Genomic DNA, 19396 nt, shown 5'->3' with positions numbered 1-19396 from the left:
GGTGTGTGTGTGTGTGTGATATATATGTACATGTATATATCTATATATATATATGTGTGTGTGTGTGCGTGTGTGTGTGTGTGTTTATGTGTGTGTGTGCGTGTGTGTGTGTGTGTGTGTGTGTGTGTATATATGTGTGTGTGTGTGTGTATTAGAAGTCAAAAGACTGATAGATTGAAGGATGTGCTGTTTTCAGTCCAGTTATCGCTACTTTTACCATGGCTATACATTCAACTCCGTACATGGTCTTTTTGACTACCTAAACAAGCTGTTTTGACTTGTAGTATTTATTCCTCACATCCATCCGTCAAGCTTCAACAGATATATGTCAAACACTTTACAATACTCATAGTAATCATCTTCATTGATCCTTATACATCCACAGTGGCTTCTACTGTTAACAGTCGAAGATCCAGCCTGAGCAACTCGCCTGGACAATCACCTAAGTCGCGCAGTAGAGGTCACAGCATAAGTATGTACGAACATTGTGCGTGCAATATTTCTCTCCCTGTTCATACGCAATAACCCAAAATTTTGGAAGTGTTATTCTCCCAATTAACGGGAGAAAACAATACAAGTATGCATCTCCACTTCTCAAACACCATATTGGCACAGGCGGTGGTGTTGGATTGTTGCTTCAGCACTTGGGCGCAGCGATGAAAGGGGCGGATGGCAAACGAATCCCAACAAAGGTATGTTAACCCGGTTCCATCTTGCAGTTAGATCTGCGTCACTTAGTGATACTGAGTATACGACTACCACACATACTTCTGTGCTGCAGTTGTGATCGGGGGAATGTCATTGTCGTTACCAACTTTATTTTTCGAAGTTCTTTTCTTTCGAAGTTCTTTTCTTTGCTCTGAATGTAGTTTATATTGACGATAGACTTAAGGGCCAAATATATTGTGATGATATCCAGTGGAGCGGTAAAATCGCACGCTAAAAGTTTAATTTAAGTTTGTGATATGCTACAAAAAATGAATACCCTCAGAGCTCTCATACTTTAAATGGTGTAGTTACGAGTTTCTTTTATATTACCTTACATACTTTTCAAATTGCGTACCTCTTACGTACTTTACAAAACGCCCCAAAACAATATTTCGACAGTCATAGGGCGTTTTCAGTGGACGCTGTACACTTTTGCACGAGACTGTTCAAATCAAGAAATGCAGAAGTATATATTGTCAGCAGCAATAAATCAGTACATTCCTTTTCTTTACACAAAACAATTCTTACACTTAAGCTGTCGTACTCGACGCAACCGTAGTTTATTAAATTCCTTTTGTTGTTGGAGATTGTCCGCTGGTAGTCAAAGCTTAGTGGGCATTCACATAAAACACCCAATAACGTTTACAAGTCAAGTTAAGATCGAATGACAACCACACTTTAAACAATCACACCGATTTATGGCCCAACATGTGAATACTATATTACCCTTCCTCCCCGCTGCACACAGGGCAAAATAACAGGACATACTTCTGATGATAGTGATGGTATCAAAGCCTTGTCTGCGAAATCAAGCGGTGGCTCGTTATCAAGTACGTCAGCAATGTCAGCCGGCAGTAGTACGGGAACGGACGCAAGCGACGACACAGAAAAAATGAAGCTCAGACCCATGCCATCGGACACTACGAAGAAAACACTGTCACATACATTCGCCAGTATTCGCAGAGCGGGAATGAGAAACTCCAGCAGCAGGTACACTATATCGGCGTATCTACACCCTCCCTCCAGTGTGGTGTGCGGGTATCAGGCTAGTGCATGGAGTAGAAGAATAATGAGAAACGGTCAGCATGTGGGTGTTTTGCATACCTGTATGATTAGCATCCTCGTCACTTCCGATTCTGTGCTGCAGAAGGGGTCCTATCGGCGTTGTCGATACACTTTGCTTGCCTGGAATGCAAAAAAGTTTATTCGTGTATAGAAATACCTGCCAACGCGGTTTGTGATTAGAATATTTATCAGCAAATCAGTCTCACAATGTAGGACACTTTGTTGTGCGGTCTTCTTTTACATAGATACATGATCTTCTGGGCTTCGCGTGGTATGAGACATCTGGTAGGGACAACGTCGTTGTCTTTGCCAGAAGATCTAGCATCTAAGTTGAACGTCTATAGTCACTATGGCATATGTATCGCAATAGTATCAGTCCCCACTAGCATCACAATTGAATCACACGAGCAGTGGCAATAGCCGCATCAACATGAAGTATGGAAACGCTTGCTATGTGCCTGATCGCTGTTTTCACACTTCCTTTCCGTTCGCAGCGCAACCTCGTCGATGGCAACTTCTGGTCCGGGCTCGCTCCAAAATGTGAAGTGTATCGCCTCGGATAGTATGTGATGGCAGTTTTTTCTTATACGAGGGAATTTATTGGAGACATTTGGCTCGTCATTTGATGACTTTCCTGGAGTTTCAGTCAGTTGAAAATTCTACATTGCTCGTTTTTGTTATGACTGAGAAAGATATCTCGAGATGGCATGTACTAATTTAGATTTGGACACAATTGCAGGTCTCACAATCAACTCTGATACTGCACGACTTGGTGCTTCGTTTGATAGCCTTGATGCGATTTGTGACAGCAGTGATTCCGTGTGCATGACACCCAATTTGGGCTACTGGGAGGAAATTCGTGCAAGCAATGAGCCCAGGGTAAGCAACTCGAAGCACATCGCCAGTACGTGTACACAGTGTGTTGACTGTATATGCAGACTTTTCTGCATTAACTTGCAACGAACGAAGAACACGCTCTTCTGAATCATAAATACCCAAACGTGCCTTGTTACCGTGTGCCCCCTCACGCGCGTCAAGTCATCATACAGGCAGGGTGCGTTTCTCTGTTGTTTTTGCAATTTTTTCTTCGACAGCACCAAGCTCTCATTTGCTTTCTATGCGCTCACTCAGGTATGGTTTGATATTTCCGAGGAGGAGGATGAGGGTGAAGATGGGATCCTATCTGCTGCCTCTGTCAACAGATTAGTCGAACATTACATACGCCACTTTGGTATGTTGGAGCACGCTTGATAGCAATAGCTTTGTGTTTGGATATAATCGACAGCCCTTCTTCACCTTGTAAGTAATTCATTTATGACATTACTACAAAAACAGCTGGACAATTTGTTATCGCAGACATGTATAACCCCTCGCTCTCTTACCAACTACCTTTACTAAGCGATACGATGATCTGTGAACTACGACCGCTGTTTTTGCGCGCTGAAAATGACTTTTGCGTTTCCAAGCACGTACATTTTGTCATTTTCTTTTTCCAAAGAGTATAGTACAGCGATATGGTACCGCACTTTAGCTACGCTTGTCTGCAGAGGAGCGTAATACGAAGAGAACCTCGAGTTTGCGCTTTACGCAAAGTCAGATCTCACTCAGTCCACAAGGTTCTTTCCATCGCCTGGGTTTTCGTTCACAAATTAGTACACCATCGCCTGGATTTTCGTTCACAAATTAGTACACCATCGCCTCCTACTATCGCCCGTTAAGCTTTCATCGCGCAATATTTCTCTCTGTAGGATCGTGCTCTACCTTCCAAGTGGCCAGCTACAATTTTCCCAAAATAATGCTGCGGTCTCACCTGTGGTTTCTGACATCACCCGGTTTGTTGAGAAAGCTTACCGAGATTTATGATGTGCCAAAAGACTATCCGGAAGAGAAGAGAGTGAGAAACGCTATCTGTCAAGGACTAAGGTGTGTACTAAATAAATGCGTCTTTTTCTGGTTTTCCTGTTCATTGGTATGTTTCGTTCTTGAATATGTGAACAAAGCTTGATACTGATTTCACTTGACAGTCGGCATTTCATCGCACATCTAGCGCCTTGGTGTAAGGTGCTCGGCTCCATCTGTTCGTTTCGTGCTTAACAAAAACTCGAAATTGAGATCAGTGCAACAAAGTTAACTAACTTGTTGTATACTGTTGTCAATCAATGTTGTATACGTACGTCGCAAATATATATGCGATTCTTCTCTAAACGGATTCGTTCAGATTTTGGATGCAGCAACAAATACTGGACTTCACGGTACCAAATTTCTTCAAGAACAAAGAACTGGTCTCTGTGGAGCCTGAAATGCAAACCGAACTCGACAACTTGTATAAGGCGATGGAGAATCACGGCGAAGATACTGGCACGCTACGAAGAACTCTGGAGAAGCAATTGTAAGCATATCAAATACATCATAGTATAATATTTTTGTGATAGCCACACATGCCAGTGGATATGTTAGAAAACGCCAAAGACGTCAGTTTGTCAATAAATTGCCTTTATATGTGCGCATGTCCGCTTATATGCCTCTCAGTATCATATTGCACGTCAGTGCCCACATTGGCATCACATGGCAGACGTTGCTTTACTTTCACACCTCCACTCACGTTCTGCATGCTATGCACTGGAAACCACCCGACAACCGAATACAAACACACTATAAGTGCTGCACACCCTCAGGCAACAACAATTCGACAAGAAGCAAGCTCTATTGTCACAACCCACACCCGAGGAGGCCGATTACAAACCCGAATTCGGCGCCTTGCCACTGGACCTGGTTGCCGAGCAACTGACACTAATAGAGTTCGACTACTTCCACGCGATTCAAATGCGCGATTTAAAGGCCAAATTGTGGACCGATGAGCTGGAACAATGCCCCATTATGAAGATGATCATTCACTTCAACCAGTATGTGTTGTGCGGTTGATATTGCGTACCTGGAATCGGTGTTTGCGACAGTACTATAACCGATGTTACCATAAATACCTATATGCAGATGTATAATATACATATATCTATATAGGTATATATATATATATAATATATATATATATATATATATATATATATATATATATATATATATATATATATATATATATATATATATATATTAGAACATTTAGTCGTTATATTGAGAACTCACGGTTTCTTGATTGTGTAATTGCAAAGAACTTTTAGGTGAATAGAGAAATCGACGCTCAGCTATTTTTAGCAGACTGAAACATACCTGAAGTTTAATAGATGATTGCTCGATGCGTATACGTATGATTGATTTTGAATTATGCCTTCCGTCTTCCAGGGTTTCGACTTGGGTTATTCACACAATTCTATCAGCAGATACAATTGAGAATGGCGCCCGAACGATCGACAAATTTCGAACGCTGGCTGCTGTATGTACTACTTGTGTGTTAATTTATATACAAAATTGAAACCCATATATCCGTAATACGACTGCGCTTGCCTTCATAATAGCCGTAGATTGTAGTAGACTGCGTCTTCTGAAGTTTTCGAATTCAATCTCCGATCTGTCAAGACATGAATCCTTCGCACACCACGTTTTCTCTGGATCATACGTACTAAATTCATATTCACGCACCCTCGTCCAAAACAGTCTCTCAGAACCCAGAGCAATTACAACACCATGATGGCGATCGACGGTGCACTGCAACATACTGCCGTAGAGCGTCTGCACAAAACATTCCACGAACTGAGCGACAGGAAAACGAAAGCTCTACAGGAACTGAAGGACTTCACAACGCCCATGTTGAACTACAAGAGATATAGAGAGGTCCAGAGACAGCAAATCGGATTTTGTATACCATACATGTAAGTCGCCTTGGCGTGAGCTAAGGAAAGCGGTTGATTTTACTATATGCTTTTGCGAGACTACCCACCTCCATCTACTACATACTGCGGCTTCTACTCATACATAGCGTACTATTTCACTGGACAGTTGTAGACCTTCATAGCACTACAATAGCCTGCAGTAGCACTACATTTTGCTATCGGTCTGTACCGAATGACGAAATATCCGTGCAAGGATCCTTCCATACATACGAATTCATCCACACTACTAACCCTGCACGTGCACAATTCCACAAATGAACCATAGTGGGCTGTACCTACGGGATATGCTGCACACGGAAGATGCCCTCAAATCATGGACTGGCAGTGGGCAGATCGTCAACTTCAAGAAAATGAGGAGAATTGCCGAGAGTGCGTGGTATGTTTCAGCGGTTTATCTATGCAAGTCTATCACTCTGCAGCTTATTGATTTCAGTCGCGATTCGTGCCTTTCCTTTTCGTTAATCGGTTCAAACTCAACACTGGCTTAAAGTGGTTGTTTGTATAGAACATTGCGTGTTTAAAAGCCACTTTTCAGGCATTTTAACTCACGAAGTGCGAAACCAAGTACTCTTAACTCGAAGGACTGTCTTCCAGGCGGAATAATCAGCTCCCAGTTGGTTCATGTGGCCAGTCCCAAATCTTCTCAAAGTAGTATCAAGATGTAAAGCTATCATTGTAAACCTTCTTACAGTAGTATCAAGGTGTAAGCCTATCATTTCTCACAGTAGTATCATAATGTGAACCTAACATTGTAAACCTTCTCACAGTAGTATCAAGATGTGAACCTATCATTGTAAAACTTCTCACAGTAGTATCAAGATGTGAACCTATCATTGTAAACCTTCTCATAGTAGTATCAAGATGTAAACCTATCATTACTGGTCGTTTAACAGGGAAATCTACCGATGTCAGGAGATCGTGCCGTCGCACGTGCAGTTACCAAAGCTAAACACTATAATCAAAGGATTTCTTGGAAACGAGGTCAAGGAAGAGGAACTATACGCTATGTCGTACAAAATCATGCCCCGTGACTCCCATAGCAGTTCAAAAGTAAGCACCCCCTCTTCGTTTGACTCTAGGTGTACGTATGGTAATGACTTACGCGTACATATGTAAGCTCATGGATGTATCTGAAACTCTCAACCTCAAAATTGGAGTCAAAATGTCTCGACGTGCTTTGCCGAATGTCCGATACGTTGTAATATTTGGCATACGGAAACGGCTATTGTAAGGTGCGACCCCAATACTAGCCTTTTTACTCAACAATTTGTACACTACATCTCATACAGACCACAAAATCAAAGCAAACAACTCAGCCCATCATCACCATATCACAAACCATTGTCAACAAGGGGCGTTCACGGCGGCCCAAGAAAATATCCATACACTCACAATCCAGTGTGCACATCTCGACGCACCCGACGACCCCGCATAGCGAGGCTGTGGTTAACCTCATCGTGGAGCTACTCATGCAGAGGTAAATGTATTGATATTGTCATGCAGTAAAATAGTGTTATCTTTGCTGACTTTGCAAAGAATATAATTGCGGCATAATAAATTACGATCCCGCGTATATGATTACCTTCGATACAATCCCTGTACTTCGTTCAGACTAATATTTTCATATCAATACCACAATTAACCTGCATGTTCTTGGCTGTGACATTCAACTTGTATCCTTGGTCACAGTACCCCTACCTAAGATCAACCGATATCATACTTATGCAACTCTCTAGCTTACAACTATAATATTTCGTGAACAGATGGGGAGAGGAGAAGAATGAGACCATTCCGGACACCAATCTCGACGACATGACTGACGCACTCACCGAATTGAAAGACCATGACCCTCTGTGTAAAGACATTGCCAGACCCGTCACGAAACAGCAGCTTGGCATCCTAATCGTATGTCATTCGGTGTTGTTGCACATCCTGCTTCGTCAGACTTCTTGATGCATATTTAAATAATGAGATGGACAAGTGTAGCGGGAAAATGTACGCGTATAAACCACCACCCTAGATATCAAGTGGCTCAGCTCCTGGCCTGATTGCAATCCATATTCGTACCATTTATAATCGAGTATGTGTGTGCGTGTTTGTCATGGCCCGTTTCCTACACAATGCGTGTACGGTATGTACGTGCTTGATAGTCGAGTTTATGTGTCCGTCCGGATGAGAATTTTTACCCTCCAAGTACATCTGCAGACAGCGTTAGAGTGTAAACCGTGTGTTGTGACCCTCTCTGAAAAACCACCATCTGTTTCCTCGTCCAAAACGAGCTAGATGCACTACGCCGTCGTTGTTCAAAATCTAGTGTGTCACAAACAAAATTGCCACAGAATCTTTATTTTTACTCTTGTTTAACGATTGTTTATTTTGACAGTGCGTCAGCAGCCTTGATACATCCCCAGTAGATAGTAGATACAAACTAGTTTGCGATATTATTATTTTTACTTATCATACCAACGTCATATATTGCACAGGAGTCGTTATGGGGTCAGGCGGCACACGTTCCCAAGAAGAAGTTCGCTACCCTTGGCAAATCGAGGAGTAAAGTCAAGTCACACAGGGTAGGTACCAACATACTGCTGACAGTTTGGCATATGAGCTCTCGTTGTGAAATCAATTGTGATGCGCATATTGTATAGCAACAATGACATGGGAAAGCCTGTGTACACTTGACTATTGTTGATGTTGCTACTTGCAGGTTGACATAACTATATACATTGGAGTCTGTCTACATTACATCATATCTAAATTATGCTATACATTTTCCCTGTAGATTATACAGCAATTATGGGAATACCTGCATGTGGAAGAACAGATGGCTGTCCGAGAAGAACTATATCCAATCGAAGCAAGAGACCGAGACAGTGCCATGGACCTACGGAGCATCCTCAACAGTCCGAAGGCAAGCCGCATGCGACGCAGAGGATTTGTAAGTTATAAAAATCGTACCGAGGTGCATACGTATTATGTGATTATGTATCGCAAAGCTGACTGTTTGCGATTATCGGGATGTAGTATAGAACTACTACTGATGCTGAATGTACGCGGACCACCATAACCAATCGCTGTGATAGGGCTTATTATAACTAGCTATATCAACGTATTTTTTAAATATGGAAAGAATTCCGGTACTCCGCTAGAATATTTTGCGTTTGCGCTCGTTAATATCCGCACAATCTGATTGTATACTCTTGGCTGCTACACTCAAATACTTCTCAGAGCAACTCAGTGGAGGCACAGGCTACGATGAAAATTCGGAGGCCCTCAGCGGACACAGTAACTTCTAATGGAAGCAAGAGCGGTGTTAACAGTAGGAAAATGAGCTTGGCTAGTCTTGCGGGTAAACTAGACAGGTAAGTGCTCGTTATTATAGCCTGTAGATCAATTCATCAAACAAATAGACTTTGTCCGCAAATATAATATACTCTAATGATCCTTACTGCAGAGGGTTTTATTTAGATGTGAGTGCATGTTGCATGAGTGACCTTTCTGCTCATGATTGATGTACTCTCAACTTTCCGAGACATAAAAATCGACCAAAGTATTCACCACAATCGCATCTGCTCGCCTGCGCTTTTTCAGGAAAGAGAAAGACGAAGGGAAGGACCTGCCGTCACAAGTTGAGACGGGCACCGCTTAATGATCATGCAAGTCTTTAAGTTCTGAGTATGACATTTCGCCGCAAGCAGTAGCGCTGACTTCGTAGATATCCTAGAAAGTGGTCACGCACAAGGCACAACAGCATCACTTCCACTGGTATATTCATTTTGGCACCCATACTAAGATTCGAGATATTTAGTGCAACGTTTAGACATACACAGTTCACTTGAGGTGGTATGATTATACACCGCTAAGCACATAGGACGGCCTGGCGTGTCGCCCATGCTTCCACAGTATTAAAGCATGCAAGAAAGGTCCGCTGACAATGCTGTATTGTATACATTTACTGTTGGTGGCCTTGGATCAGACCGTAGAGTTTAGGCCTATAGACTCAAGCATGTAATAAATCAGAATCTTTTACTATCCATAGCTTCATGTGCAACTTGTATGCGTGTAAAAAGATTGTGTATTCTCACAAACAATATCGGCAACTAGCACTGGGGACATCAGCATCCAACATCCATACAATTGAATGAAAGAAAGGCGACAAAGACATGATTTCTATTAATATCGAATAGTAATGAGGAAATACCTGTGCTCGAAATCAGACACAGTGATATAGCAAATGTTTGGTGTCTTTTGTTTGATACCCATGATTACAAAACTACACGGATCTCAAAGCACGCCGTCGATACGAATTACCACTGCATACTGTAATCTCAGCGACTTTCTTGTTCAAAGGTGGCTTCACAAGAAGCCGTCGGAGCATTCGCCCTGCACTACACTACGGTGATATAGGAATTTCGTAGTGTGAATCTTTGATTGATACTGAGTTGCAATTACAGATGGTGATGCATGTATTCATAAATATATACTAAAGTTATGGGTACCTGAAATTACCGACAGTGCTGCCTTCCATGAGAGATGAGTAATCATGGATTACATTACAATGACGGCAATCTTGCTAACGACACAAAGACAATCTTCTATAAATAACACTCAGAAAATCAGACAGACCGATTGCACAATGCGCTACTACAGCACATTGGTTAGTCTACGGAAACTGCATTTACGATTTGCTACCAATTTGTACTTCTACTTCACTCTGCTACTGTATGATCGATACTATGGCTTTCAATTCCACATGCAAGCCTTTAAATTCAAAATTTATTCGGTAGCGTACACGCATACATACCTTGCTCCTATAACTGGTTCAGGTCGTGGACTCGATTGCTCCACTACTAAATTTTTAGGAAGGTTAGTCACTTTTCGCGCAGGTACGAAGAGCAGGATAGGAGCAGTCGTCTCTCGATGTACCTCCTGACGGGCAATGGATGGTTCTATAGACTGAATTATCAAAGCTCTTTACATCCTAGAAACCGAGTGCCTTCATCTCAAACCAGAACTATTTAAAAACTAGAAGTACGAGACACACTTCTTCATGAGTACAAATCCGTGAAATTTTACTGAACCACTCCTATGGGCGTACACTAGACGACCACAATGACGATCAGATTGTACACAGTGAATTTAGGTTACGAGCAGCATATCAATCATACCAATCAGCGCTCGGCAAAGCAAACACCGGTGGAACGAACTCTTTCTTGCACGTGCCCATCCAGTGTTATTGTAGAGTAATTTTAAACAATTATATAAAAAGGTATCAAGGTAAATAAACATCCCTACATACGATACAAATACGCAAGTGTCCATCCTTATTCATAGATATATAGCTTTCAAATTTTCCTGAGTAGGGTGGTCAGAACTTGTGACCTACAGGATATGCCTCACTTCACAGTACTACTGTCAGATCTCCTCGATACCTCCGGTGATTGGAAAGTACTGGGTGTTCTGCGAGTCTTAAACCGATTTGCCTTGGCCTTTTCGTGGCTGGAATTGTGAGTGAGTAGTATCGAGGTTAGTCTACGCCTGCGTAAAAGACAAAGCGTACTTGAATCTCAGGTGCACACACACTATAAAGTATTCTTGTTTACCAAAACGTTGCTAACACAATCGACCACCCCAACCAGTCTACCAGTCCTGTCATGTCTGTCGACGAGGCAATCTTAGCTTTCGTGTAAATTAATGAACACTGCAAGCCCAACATATTCAGGTATGTGCACACCATTTCTTCCGGAAATTTGGCTCTATGTAGTCGCTGGCCTGAATATGGCGCACCATATTTACGTTTCCTTTTGTGATCCACGATCCCGACTTTAGAGGATGTTCTCCTACACGGCTACTTACACATACAAAGTGTGAAAGTCTGCACCAACAGCTCTATAATATATTTGTACACGGACGACCACATTCAAACCAAAATATCTCGCTCTACTACTAACGGATGAGTATGAGAATGAGAACTCTAAACGTAGACACCACTGCGGCACTGTCACTGGTATCAATATGCGCCACACTACGCCACTGACGAAACTTACAGTGAGAACTGGGAAATACGTACGCTTGAGTAAAAAAAGAAGCCGTAACGAAACTAAGCCCGCCAAAAATGGTCCAATACAAATACTGTTGTCCCGCCACAGACCAATCATAAAAACGTATCAGCTTAAATTTTGGCGGGCTGCCACGCGTAAATTCGTAGTGATATTGAGATCTGCCTTAATACATTAAGAGTTTAGCCTGATTACAGTGACAGCTATACGGTCCTGATGACTCTCGTGTGGATACTTTCGTGGGGATTACTATGAAAGACCGGAGGTTTGGTTGCTGTACCCAAGATGTGCGCCTACAATAGCTTCTATATTGAGATGGTTCATGATATGGATATGTCTAGTCGTATAGAGATTATATGCAACCTTTGCACGCAGAGGTTTCGTCCTAGATAATATCGAACACGCCCGGTTCTGTGCACTAGATGTGATCTGCCACCCTCTGTATGTAGGGCTGTTGATCTACTTCAAGTGTACATCATTGTCATCTGCGCAATGATGAAGCTTTAACTCTCTGGATTAGGCATACGACTAAGTTCATACCGAGGTCTCTTCTCTAAACTTTTGCAGTGACTTGAGCCTAAGCGATAACACTATTGAAATATAAATATACACATAGAACATAAACTGTGTGCGAAATAAATTGAGATTTACTATAGTTTATTGCCTCAAAACAAGAGTAAGCTTCTGAAAGAAATACTTTACTCGCTTTTCAGCACTATTGTATATCTGACACCAGTTTGCGAAACTACTGAATACCAAACACACAGTCTAGCACTGTATTCAGCTCTGTGAGACTGGCAAAAAAACTGTCACAATGTCGGCCTCGGCTGTGGTACCTTTCTCACCGGACATTTTGTGGTCACCATTATATGGTGCCCCGGTCGATGCCGTCCCGCAAGCGGTATGTAGTATAAGTCGTGGGATATGCTGCTTTGCAGAATAACACTATGGTACTACTAGCATGTAGAACTTGACTCTCGAGTGGAAATCGTACTTATATGTGAAGAGTTATCTTCTATTGCAGAGGAGTAGTATGCGCGGTACGCCTCGACATGTGACGACTCCTTCCAATCTTATGGAGAAGCTTTGCGCAGCAAATCGCGTTTCGGAATCCACGTCGAAGTCCAATGAGGTCCTGAGCGCTCAAACAGCCACACCGTGCAAGGTTCCATGCACACCAACGCGACCAAAAGTCAATGCGCCAATGGTTTCCAAAGAGACGCCGGCGAGGGCTAATGAAGGTTAATCATGTACGAGTGTAGGTATAGTTCCATTCGTGTGCATGATCAAAATTAGTGACGAATGTTGCCCATGTGTTTTATAACAATCAGCCACGACTAATCACATAAGTTTGAAACGGGCTCGACGACCTCGGAATGGGCTAAAAGTGAAGTGTTTTGGTACATCATCTTGGTCAAGCTGTGCTTCCACTCTCAACTGCGAACATGCATAAGCGGCTTCAGCTGAGCCTGCTTTGAGAGTGCGGAATGCTATCTCGCTGGAGTGGACATGTACTATCCACTCATCTGTACTTCTCCGGATTATCATAGGGGTGGTCCCTGACGAACTAATACTCTTTGCGGAGCCGGTTGACATCGTCCCTTCCAGAAACAACGTTGTCGAGACTTTAGAATTTGGTAAGTTAGCGGTCAAATGTAGTGCGGGGGTATTTTTCCCAGGCCTTGTGCGAAAAAAACTGCTACTTTCTGTTCGTGAAAGCCCTTTCATTACGTGGCCATTGACCGAAAAACAATTTCCGAGTGTATTGACCCTTTCTATTCGAATTTGTATTCCAGACCTCTTCGGCTGACTAAAATATTCAATGAACTCGAAGCCGCGCTTTGTACCACAGTCGTCGTTTGTTGTAGACTATTGAAATTGATTGAAATAAATGTCTCAACTCTTGTCGTTGCAATCACCACGCTTGATCTCCTTTGTCAAAATGTAAACACCAATTGAACACTAAATGGTGCCAATAGTGCGATTTGACTTCACAATTCTGAAGCAAAATAAGTAGCGCACTATTTAGCAGACAGTACATTGCAAGCAGGCCTCTCACTAAGGAATCATCAGCGTCGCTAAATACAATCAGTGACTCGAGAGCACGAAAATACCCATCGCACTACCGGCTACATACACTCAAGGATTTCAAAGAAGGCGCACAGGGATTTCAAAAAAGTTTTTAAAGAGTTGTTGGGTGGGCAAGAGTGTTCAGAGCTCGCTACATACATTCAAGGATTCCAAAGCAGTCATTATGTGCATTATTTTTCTATTTCTGATTTATGTACAAAGAAAGTTCTAATATTTGAGGCTAGTGTTGTGCTATGTGCAAGAGTATCCAGAATTCGCTACATACATTCAAGGATTCCAAAGCAGTCATTATGTGCATTATTATTTTATTTTTGATTTATGTACAAAGGAAGTTCTAATATTTGAGGCTAGTGTTGTGCTATTCAAGTTCCTTTCTCGACCAGATCAGCTTGTTGTGTAGCTATCAATCTACGAAAGCATCGGAACTCATTTCCCCAAGGCACTGATAACGAGGCTTCCTCACTCATTGAAATCGAACCTGGATCTAAGCACACTAGCATAACTAAAAATTGAGTCGACACTAGCTAAGTACGAGACGAGTGTCTGAACTCTGAAATATATCTACACACGCCAAAACCGAAATGTACAAGCGGTTTCTTCGTATGCAATTAACATGATGAGTATCGGGAGATTCGCTCATCCGATCCACAACCAACAGGTAACCGGAAACGTCGGATTCCGGTCTGATAAATCATCTGTAATGGTATGAACTTACAAAACTACAACACCACCCGGACGACCACTTCGAAGTATGTAGACAACCTCAAAGTCTAATGATTTAGGCGGCTACGGTGGGAACATCAGCGTGCGAGTTTTCATCGGTGGTACGGGCATCCGATAATTGTTGTTGGTGAGTTTCCAACACAAGTACGGCCTCTTTAACCTTTAGACTTAGGGCATCGGGCGTCTCTAAAAGATGCAGCAATTCACTGTTGTCCATCTCTAGGAGCATGCCTGTGATCTTGCCGGCCAGTTCGGTGTGTGTAGCGGCAATTAAGGGGTAAAGACGTTCTCCGAGAAGCTGTAAAACCAAAATGCGGAGAAAGATAAGTAAACTTGCACAGGAACAGTTCCCTACAGATAAAAAAAAATACTTGCATTGCAAATCAGAAACCCAGAAAAAGTCGATCAACGGGCATACTTATAGCCCACCCTCATCGTATTCTATTCATCATCTCGCCATGCAGAACAGTATAACTAACTACGTACATCATAAGTGTATCAGCTATACCACTATACAACTAATTAGCATAAACCTTGATTCACAACTCAAATTTGAAGTAGATAGAATTACATACCTGCTTCTGTTGTACAGCAGAAGCCTCGGCGAGCATAGAGGCAGTAAGGGGCTCCTGACCAGGGAAGACAGGAGACACAGCAGGAACAGGGTTAACGATCTGCTTGATAGCGCCCTGTGATTGACGGTACTGGTTGACACCGGCACGTGTATTCTGCTGAAGGGGCATGCGAGGCTGCTGTCCATTCTGTGGTCGACCGTTGTTGTTACGGTTGTTGTTTCCGTTTCTCTGCTGTTGTTGTTGGGGAACATTTTGCATGTTCACTCCAGGTCCCATGTAACCAGGGGGGGGCATCTGTGCATATCCACCTCGAACGTTCACATTACCAGCCGGAGGAGTCCAGCGACGTCCACCAACCATCTGACCGTTAGGAACAACTCCCACACCAGGGCCGGTGTAGAACATAGGTCCGCCAGCCGGGTAAAGCTGTGGCTGCATACCAGCAGGTCCACGGACCATACCGTTAGCACGCACTGCGTACTGGTTCTGCAACTGCAGCTTGCGATCCTCCTTTCGCTGAGCTAGAGCTACGTACAAAGGCTTAGAAAGAAGCATGCGTCCGTTCATCTCGGTCACAGCCTTGGTAGCCTCCTCGGCAGTCTCGAAACATACGAAACCGAAACCCTTGGATACACCCTTATCATCGTGCATGATCTTAAGACTTGTGATGGTTCCAAAAGGTGCGAACTCTGTGCGGACACGCTCCTCGGATAGAGTATCGTCCAAGTTCTTGACATACAAGTTGACACCGTGGTACTTCTGAGCACGCTCCAGCTTAAGTGCATCAAACTTGGCACGAAGTTCAGCCTCACGCTCAGACTTCTTCTGAGCACGGCCACAGTATAGGGCCTTCTCCTCGATAACCTTCTCGTTCATAGCCTCAACAGATTTGGCCGCTGCTTCGTAGTTATCAAAGCACACGAATCCGGAGCCAGCACTGGTGCCGTCGGTGTTGACGTTAGCTACAGCAGACGTGACAGTGCCAAAATCGGCGAACACTTCACGAAGCTTGTCACTATCCCATGTGGTTGGGAAGTTCTTGACAAACACATTGGTGAACTTGATCTTGGGGGCTTCGTCGCCGTCTTGACGCTCCTTACGGGCGATGAAAGGTCCGACGAAGACCTTCTTTCCGGCCAAAAGCATGCCGTTGACCTTTTCGATGGCATTTTCAGCCGACTCGTCAGACTCATAATGCACGAATCCGTAACCAAGAGACTCGCACACTTCGTTCTCTACAATCTTGCACGACAGAATATTGCCGAATGCGCTGAAAGTATCGTACAGAGCCTTATTGTCGATCTCCTTGGACAGATTCTTGATGAATACATTTCCAAGACCAGACTTACGCTGGGCGGGGTCTCTCTGTGACCACATAATACGACAGGGCTGTTCCTTGATGTCAGCGTAGTTCATGGTATCCAATGCACGCTCGGCATCTAGAAAGTTGTGGAAATTGACATACGCATAACCAAGCGATCGACGTGTGATGTTGTCACGGCACACACGGATGGATGCAACGGGACCAACAGCGTTGAAAATCTCGAATAGTAGAGCTTCATTCACCTCGGGGTGAAGGTCGCCAACGTATAATGACGTAGAGTTGACGTTACCCTGCTTGGGCACAATAGCTACTGGAGTGGCAGACATGGTGGATGGGTTAGTGTTCTTTTTTTTGGTTTTTTTTGGGGGGTATAGGGTCGATTGACAAACAAACTACTAGTTAATCAGTAGTTCAAGAATGACAAAAGAGAGGTTAGAGATAATGTACGTGAAGTACGCGGTATACTCTGTATATAAGGAAAGTATATAATTACGTTAACCCACATGTACATGTGTGTGTACATTATACACTTTTTAAAATTCTGAAACACCGCCAGCCGCCAAGTGCCACGCTACAAACAATCGCACTGGAACCGGTCACCAATACTTTTGCCCCTATTTTCTTTTCGGCGTCGGCCCTATTTTTAGTTTTTTGAACTCGAGTCCACCTATTGAACTCACCTATTTTTAGTTTATTGAACTCCCAGCGACCAAAAGACTGCTGATTTGAATCATACATGGCCTTCAAAAATCAAATGGCCTTCAAAAATCATACATTTTAGTTGTGATCATTATATTTTTTCCTGGATCAAGTCAGGGTTTGCGAACCACAAATTGGCCCATTTTTTCGTTACAAAGGTTACTTTCACACCAACCGGAAAATAAATTGGGACAGAAATTGGGACAGATTGTCCGTAAATTCATTAGCAAGGAGATGATGAAAACCAATAGACAATCGGCGTCCAAAACACATGTGTGCAAAATTATGGAACAAATAGAAACTGGTTCTTTGAACGTTTCTGAAATTTGTGACGGTATTTTTATTATTTTTCTGTACTCTCTGAGACAATGGCCCCGCTGGGCCGAATTACTCTCTTAAGTAGTAGGCCCTGTGGCCTTGGGGTCTGTGAGACTGTATCTCTTGTGATGTACAAAACAGCTGGCCTCTGCTGCATGAGAAATCGGATTGTAAAAATATAAAAACACCCATCATAACTTGCCAATGACTACCACAGTGATCATACACCCCAGTTAAATATACTCTCTCTCTGGCACTCTCTCGAGAGAGAGAGAGAGAGAGAGAGTCTCGAAGTCTCTCGACTTCAGAGAGAGGAAGTTCACAGCTTTACGCAGTAGGGTTTTCAACCTAAATACGTATGTTCAAGTAAGTGACAGACCCAGTCCCAGAATTGAGAATCCAACGAGGCCAAGGGTCGTCGTGGTAATTTCAAATTTGGACCCCCCCCCTAAATATATTTATGCTATGGAGCCTGGACTCTGGAAGCCCTGGATGTATCAAATTGTGTCATCAGTTCACGATCACTGCGATCACAACAAATTGCTATCACCTAACCCATGGACCCCAAGTCCTCAACGAGAGTGGCTGCATATGCCATCCGGCATCCGTGAGTGATAAAGGTGTTTGTATATCCGCATTGTGTTCAAACGAGCGCACTTAAAGGATCTGCTGTCTAATTACACTTTGTCAGTAGAGACAGATTCTAGACAACAGAAATGAATACTTTCTGAGAAACTATAGTTCGGTGAACACTCTGCTGCGTGAAAGTTGGCATATTGCCTGCACTAGTAGACTGAAAAGTATATTCCCAATCGCTTTTAATCACAGTCCGCCACGGAGAGCGAGAACGAGATGTAGAACCGAGCCGCCCGTAATCTTGAAGTCACTTACTAATTTGTCATCATTCCTACCCAAAAAAAATACAGTCACGGACGAATGTTAGTCTTTAGTAAATTGTTCCATCGAATCCGTTTTCAAACATGGGAATGGGAGTGAATCCCCAGCAGGTTACGGTAGAGTGGGGAGAGAGAGAGGAGTAAACTCCTTGCCAATCATACTTATGCGACGACCGTGAACATACAACTTTGCAACGCGAGCGAATCCGCTTATCTCGAAATATATACATGAATCACAGTCACGTCACAACAGCATACATACAATTGGGTGCTCAATGTAGTCAACATGCGAACACTTCACCCGCGACAAGATCTGAATAAATCCACAGACACGTCACACAACAACATGTGTACCAACAAGTGCTCAATATAATTAACATACGAACACTTCACCAGCCACAACAGTGGTCCCAAATTAATATAAACACACGAATTAGACATCTACGGTAACAGTACGAAGACGACCCAAACCGCTCAATAGTGAAGATAGATAGCAGTTGTGTTCATATACACGCACATTTGCTTTCCACCATAGATGAGTCGCTGTTGGATTGGTGGGATACCCTCCTTCTCCTCTACCCGTTCCTTGATGCGCTCTACCTACAAGTTGCGCAAACACAAAATCCCAACAAAAAAAAAATTGTAGTGAGCGAAGTATGAGATTTTTTAAGCCAACTATAACATACGGATCCGAAGCAACCATATTGACCTTGTTGCAAATATACTCGCGACTTCGATATTCCTTCTATCAGATATGGTTGACAAACAAATAAACAGAAACCTTTGCTGGTCATAGGTACGGGCACACTAATGTTGTGAATATAAGTCACCCTTACTATTGCGTAGGTGCAATACAACTTACCGGATCACTGGCTTCAATATCTATCTCAATCTCCTTCCCCGTCAAGGTCTATAGTGAAAAAAAACGTGATATTATTAAAAACCGACGATTTCTTACTTCAATATGTGTACTTTAGCGCATCAAGGATAAGACAATATAATATATATATAAATAATATATATATATAGATATATAGATATATAGATATATAGATATATAGATATATAGATATATATATATATATATATATAT

At 42.8% G+C, this 19396-nt stretch overlaps 6 protein-coding genes across 7 annotated transcripts in view; 3 read left to right on the top strand and 3 right to left on the bottom strand.

Annotated features, from left to right (window-relative positions):
- The window catches only part of SARC_08786, a gene marked incomplete at both ends in the record, with an annotated part of 8941 nt that extends 3340 nt beyond the window's left edge, over nucleotides 1-5601 (top strand). The window contains 11 exons of one of the 2 annotated variants that reach the window (XM_014297224.1): nucleotides 386-472; nucleotides 616-692; nucleotides 1457-1698; nucleotides 2268-2335; nucleotides 2513-2652; nucleotides 2905-3004; nucleotides 3522-3696; nucleotides 3992-4162; nucleotides 4449-4676; nucleotides 5071-5161; nucleotides 5383-5601. In XM_014297224.1, coding sequence (XP_014152699.1) covers nucleotides 386-472; nucleotides 616-692; nucleotides 1457-1698; nucleotides 2268-2335; nucleotides 2513-2652; nucleotides 2905-3004; nucleotides 3522-3696; nucleotides 3992-4162; nucleotides 4449-4676; nucleotides 5071-5161; nucleotides 5383-5601 — 1598 coding nt within the window. Of the gene's footprint in view, nucleotides 1-385; nucleotides 473-615; nucleotides 693-1456; nucleotides 1699-2267; nucleotides 2336-2512; nucleotides 2653-2904; nucleotides 3005-3521; nucleotides 3697-3797; nucleotides 3880-3991; nucleotides 4163-4448; nucleotides 4677-5070; nucleotides 5162-5382 lie in introns of those variants that run through there. The other variant, XM_014297223.1, reaches the window with a different exon arrangement.
- Nucleotides 5602-5886: 285 nt separating this feature from the next.
- Nucleotides 5887-9773, top strand: SARC_08785 (hypothetical protein). Its single transcript, XM_014297222.1, has 8 exons — nucleotides 5887-5994; nucleotides 6512-6668; nucleotides 6908-7095; nucleotides 7382-7523; nucleotides 8102-8188; nucleotides 8401-8556; nucleotides 8847-8980; nucleotides 9210-9773. Exons 1-8 carry the CDS (start codon nucleotides 5903-5905, stop codon nucleotides 9265-9267), a joined length of 1014 nt encoding a protein of 337 aa, XP_014152697.1. The 5' UTR covers nucleotides 5887-5902; the 3' UTR covers nucleotides 9268-9773.
- A 38-nt stretch (nucleotides 9774-9811) lies between these two features.
- SARC_08784 (hypothetical protein) lies at nucleotides 9812-11650 on the bottom strand. The gene is made up of 4 exons (XM_014297221.1): nucleotides 11353-11650; nucleotides 11051-11117; nucleotides 10423-10547; nucleotides 9812-10011 (listed from the first exon to the last, which is right to left on the bottom strand). The coding sequence occupies exons 1-4, from the start codon at nucleotides 11406-11408 to the stop codon at nucleotides 9975-9977; spliced, it is 285 nt and encodes a 94-aa protein (XP_014152696.1). The 5' UTR covers nucleotides 11409-11650; the 3' UTR covers nucleotides 9812-9974.
- An 841-nt stretch (nucleotides 11651-12491) lies between these two features.
- On the top strand, nucleotides 12492-12923 carry SARC_08783 (hypothetical protein; the record flags this gene model as incomplete). Its single annotated transcript, XM_014297220.1, has 2 exons — nucleotides 12492-12578; nucleotides 12702-12923. 2 exons carry the CDS (start codon nucleotides 12492-12494, stop codon nucleotides 12921-12923), a joined length of 309 nt encoding a protein of 102 aa, XP_014152695.1.
- A 1136-nt stretch (nucleotides 12924-14059) lies between these two features.
- SARC_08782 (polyadenylate-binding protein 1) lies at nucleotides 14060-16872 on the bottom strand. Its single transcript, XM_014297219.1, has 2 exons — nucleotides 15067-16872; nucleotides 14060-14789 (listed from the first exon to the last, which is right to left on the bottom strand). The coding sequence occupies exons 1-2, from the start codon at nucleotides 16714-16716 to the stop codon at nucleotides 14547-14549; spliced, it is 1893 nt and encodes a 630-aa protein (XP_014152694.1). The 5' UTR covers nucleotides 16717-16872; the 3' UTR covers nucleotides 14060-14546.
- Nucleotides 16873-17420: 548 nt separating this feature from the next.
- On the bottom strand, nucleotides 17421-19215 carry SARC_08781 (NEDD8; the record flags this gene model as incomplete). The annotated part of the gene is made up of 3 exons (XM_014297218.1): nucleotides 17421-18314; nucleotides 18821-18903; nucleotides 19166-19215. Coding segments are annotated over 3 exons (218 nt in total), but the record flags the coding sequence as incomplete, so codon positions are not given.
- Between the last annotated feature and the right edge of the window lie 181 nt (nucleotides 19216-19396).

This window comes from Sphaeroforma arctica (assembly GCF_001186125.1).
Source record: "Sphaeroforma arctica JP610 unplaced genomic scaffold supercont1.827, whole genome shotgun sequence".
In the NCBI taxonomy this organism is placed as follows: Eukaryota; class Ichthyosporea; order Ichthyophonida; genus Sphaeroforma; species Sphaeroforma arctica.
Note: the sequence above shows the minus strand (reverse complement) of the source record. Positions and strands in the feature narration are given on the sequence as shown.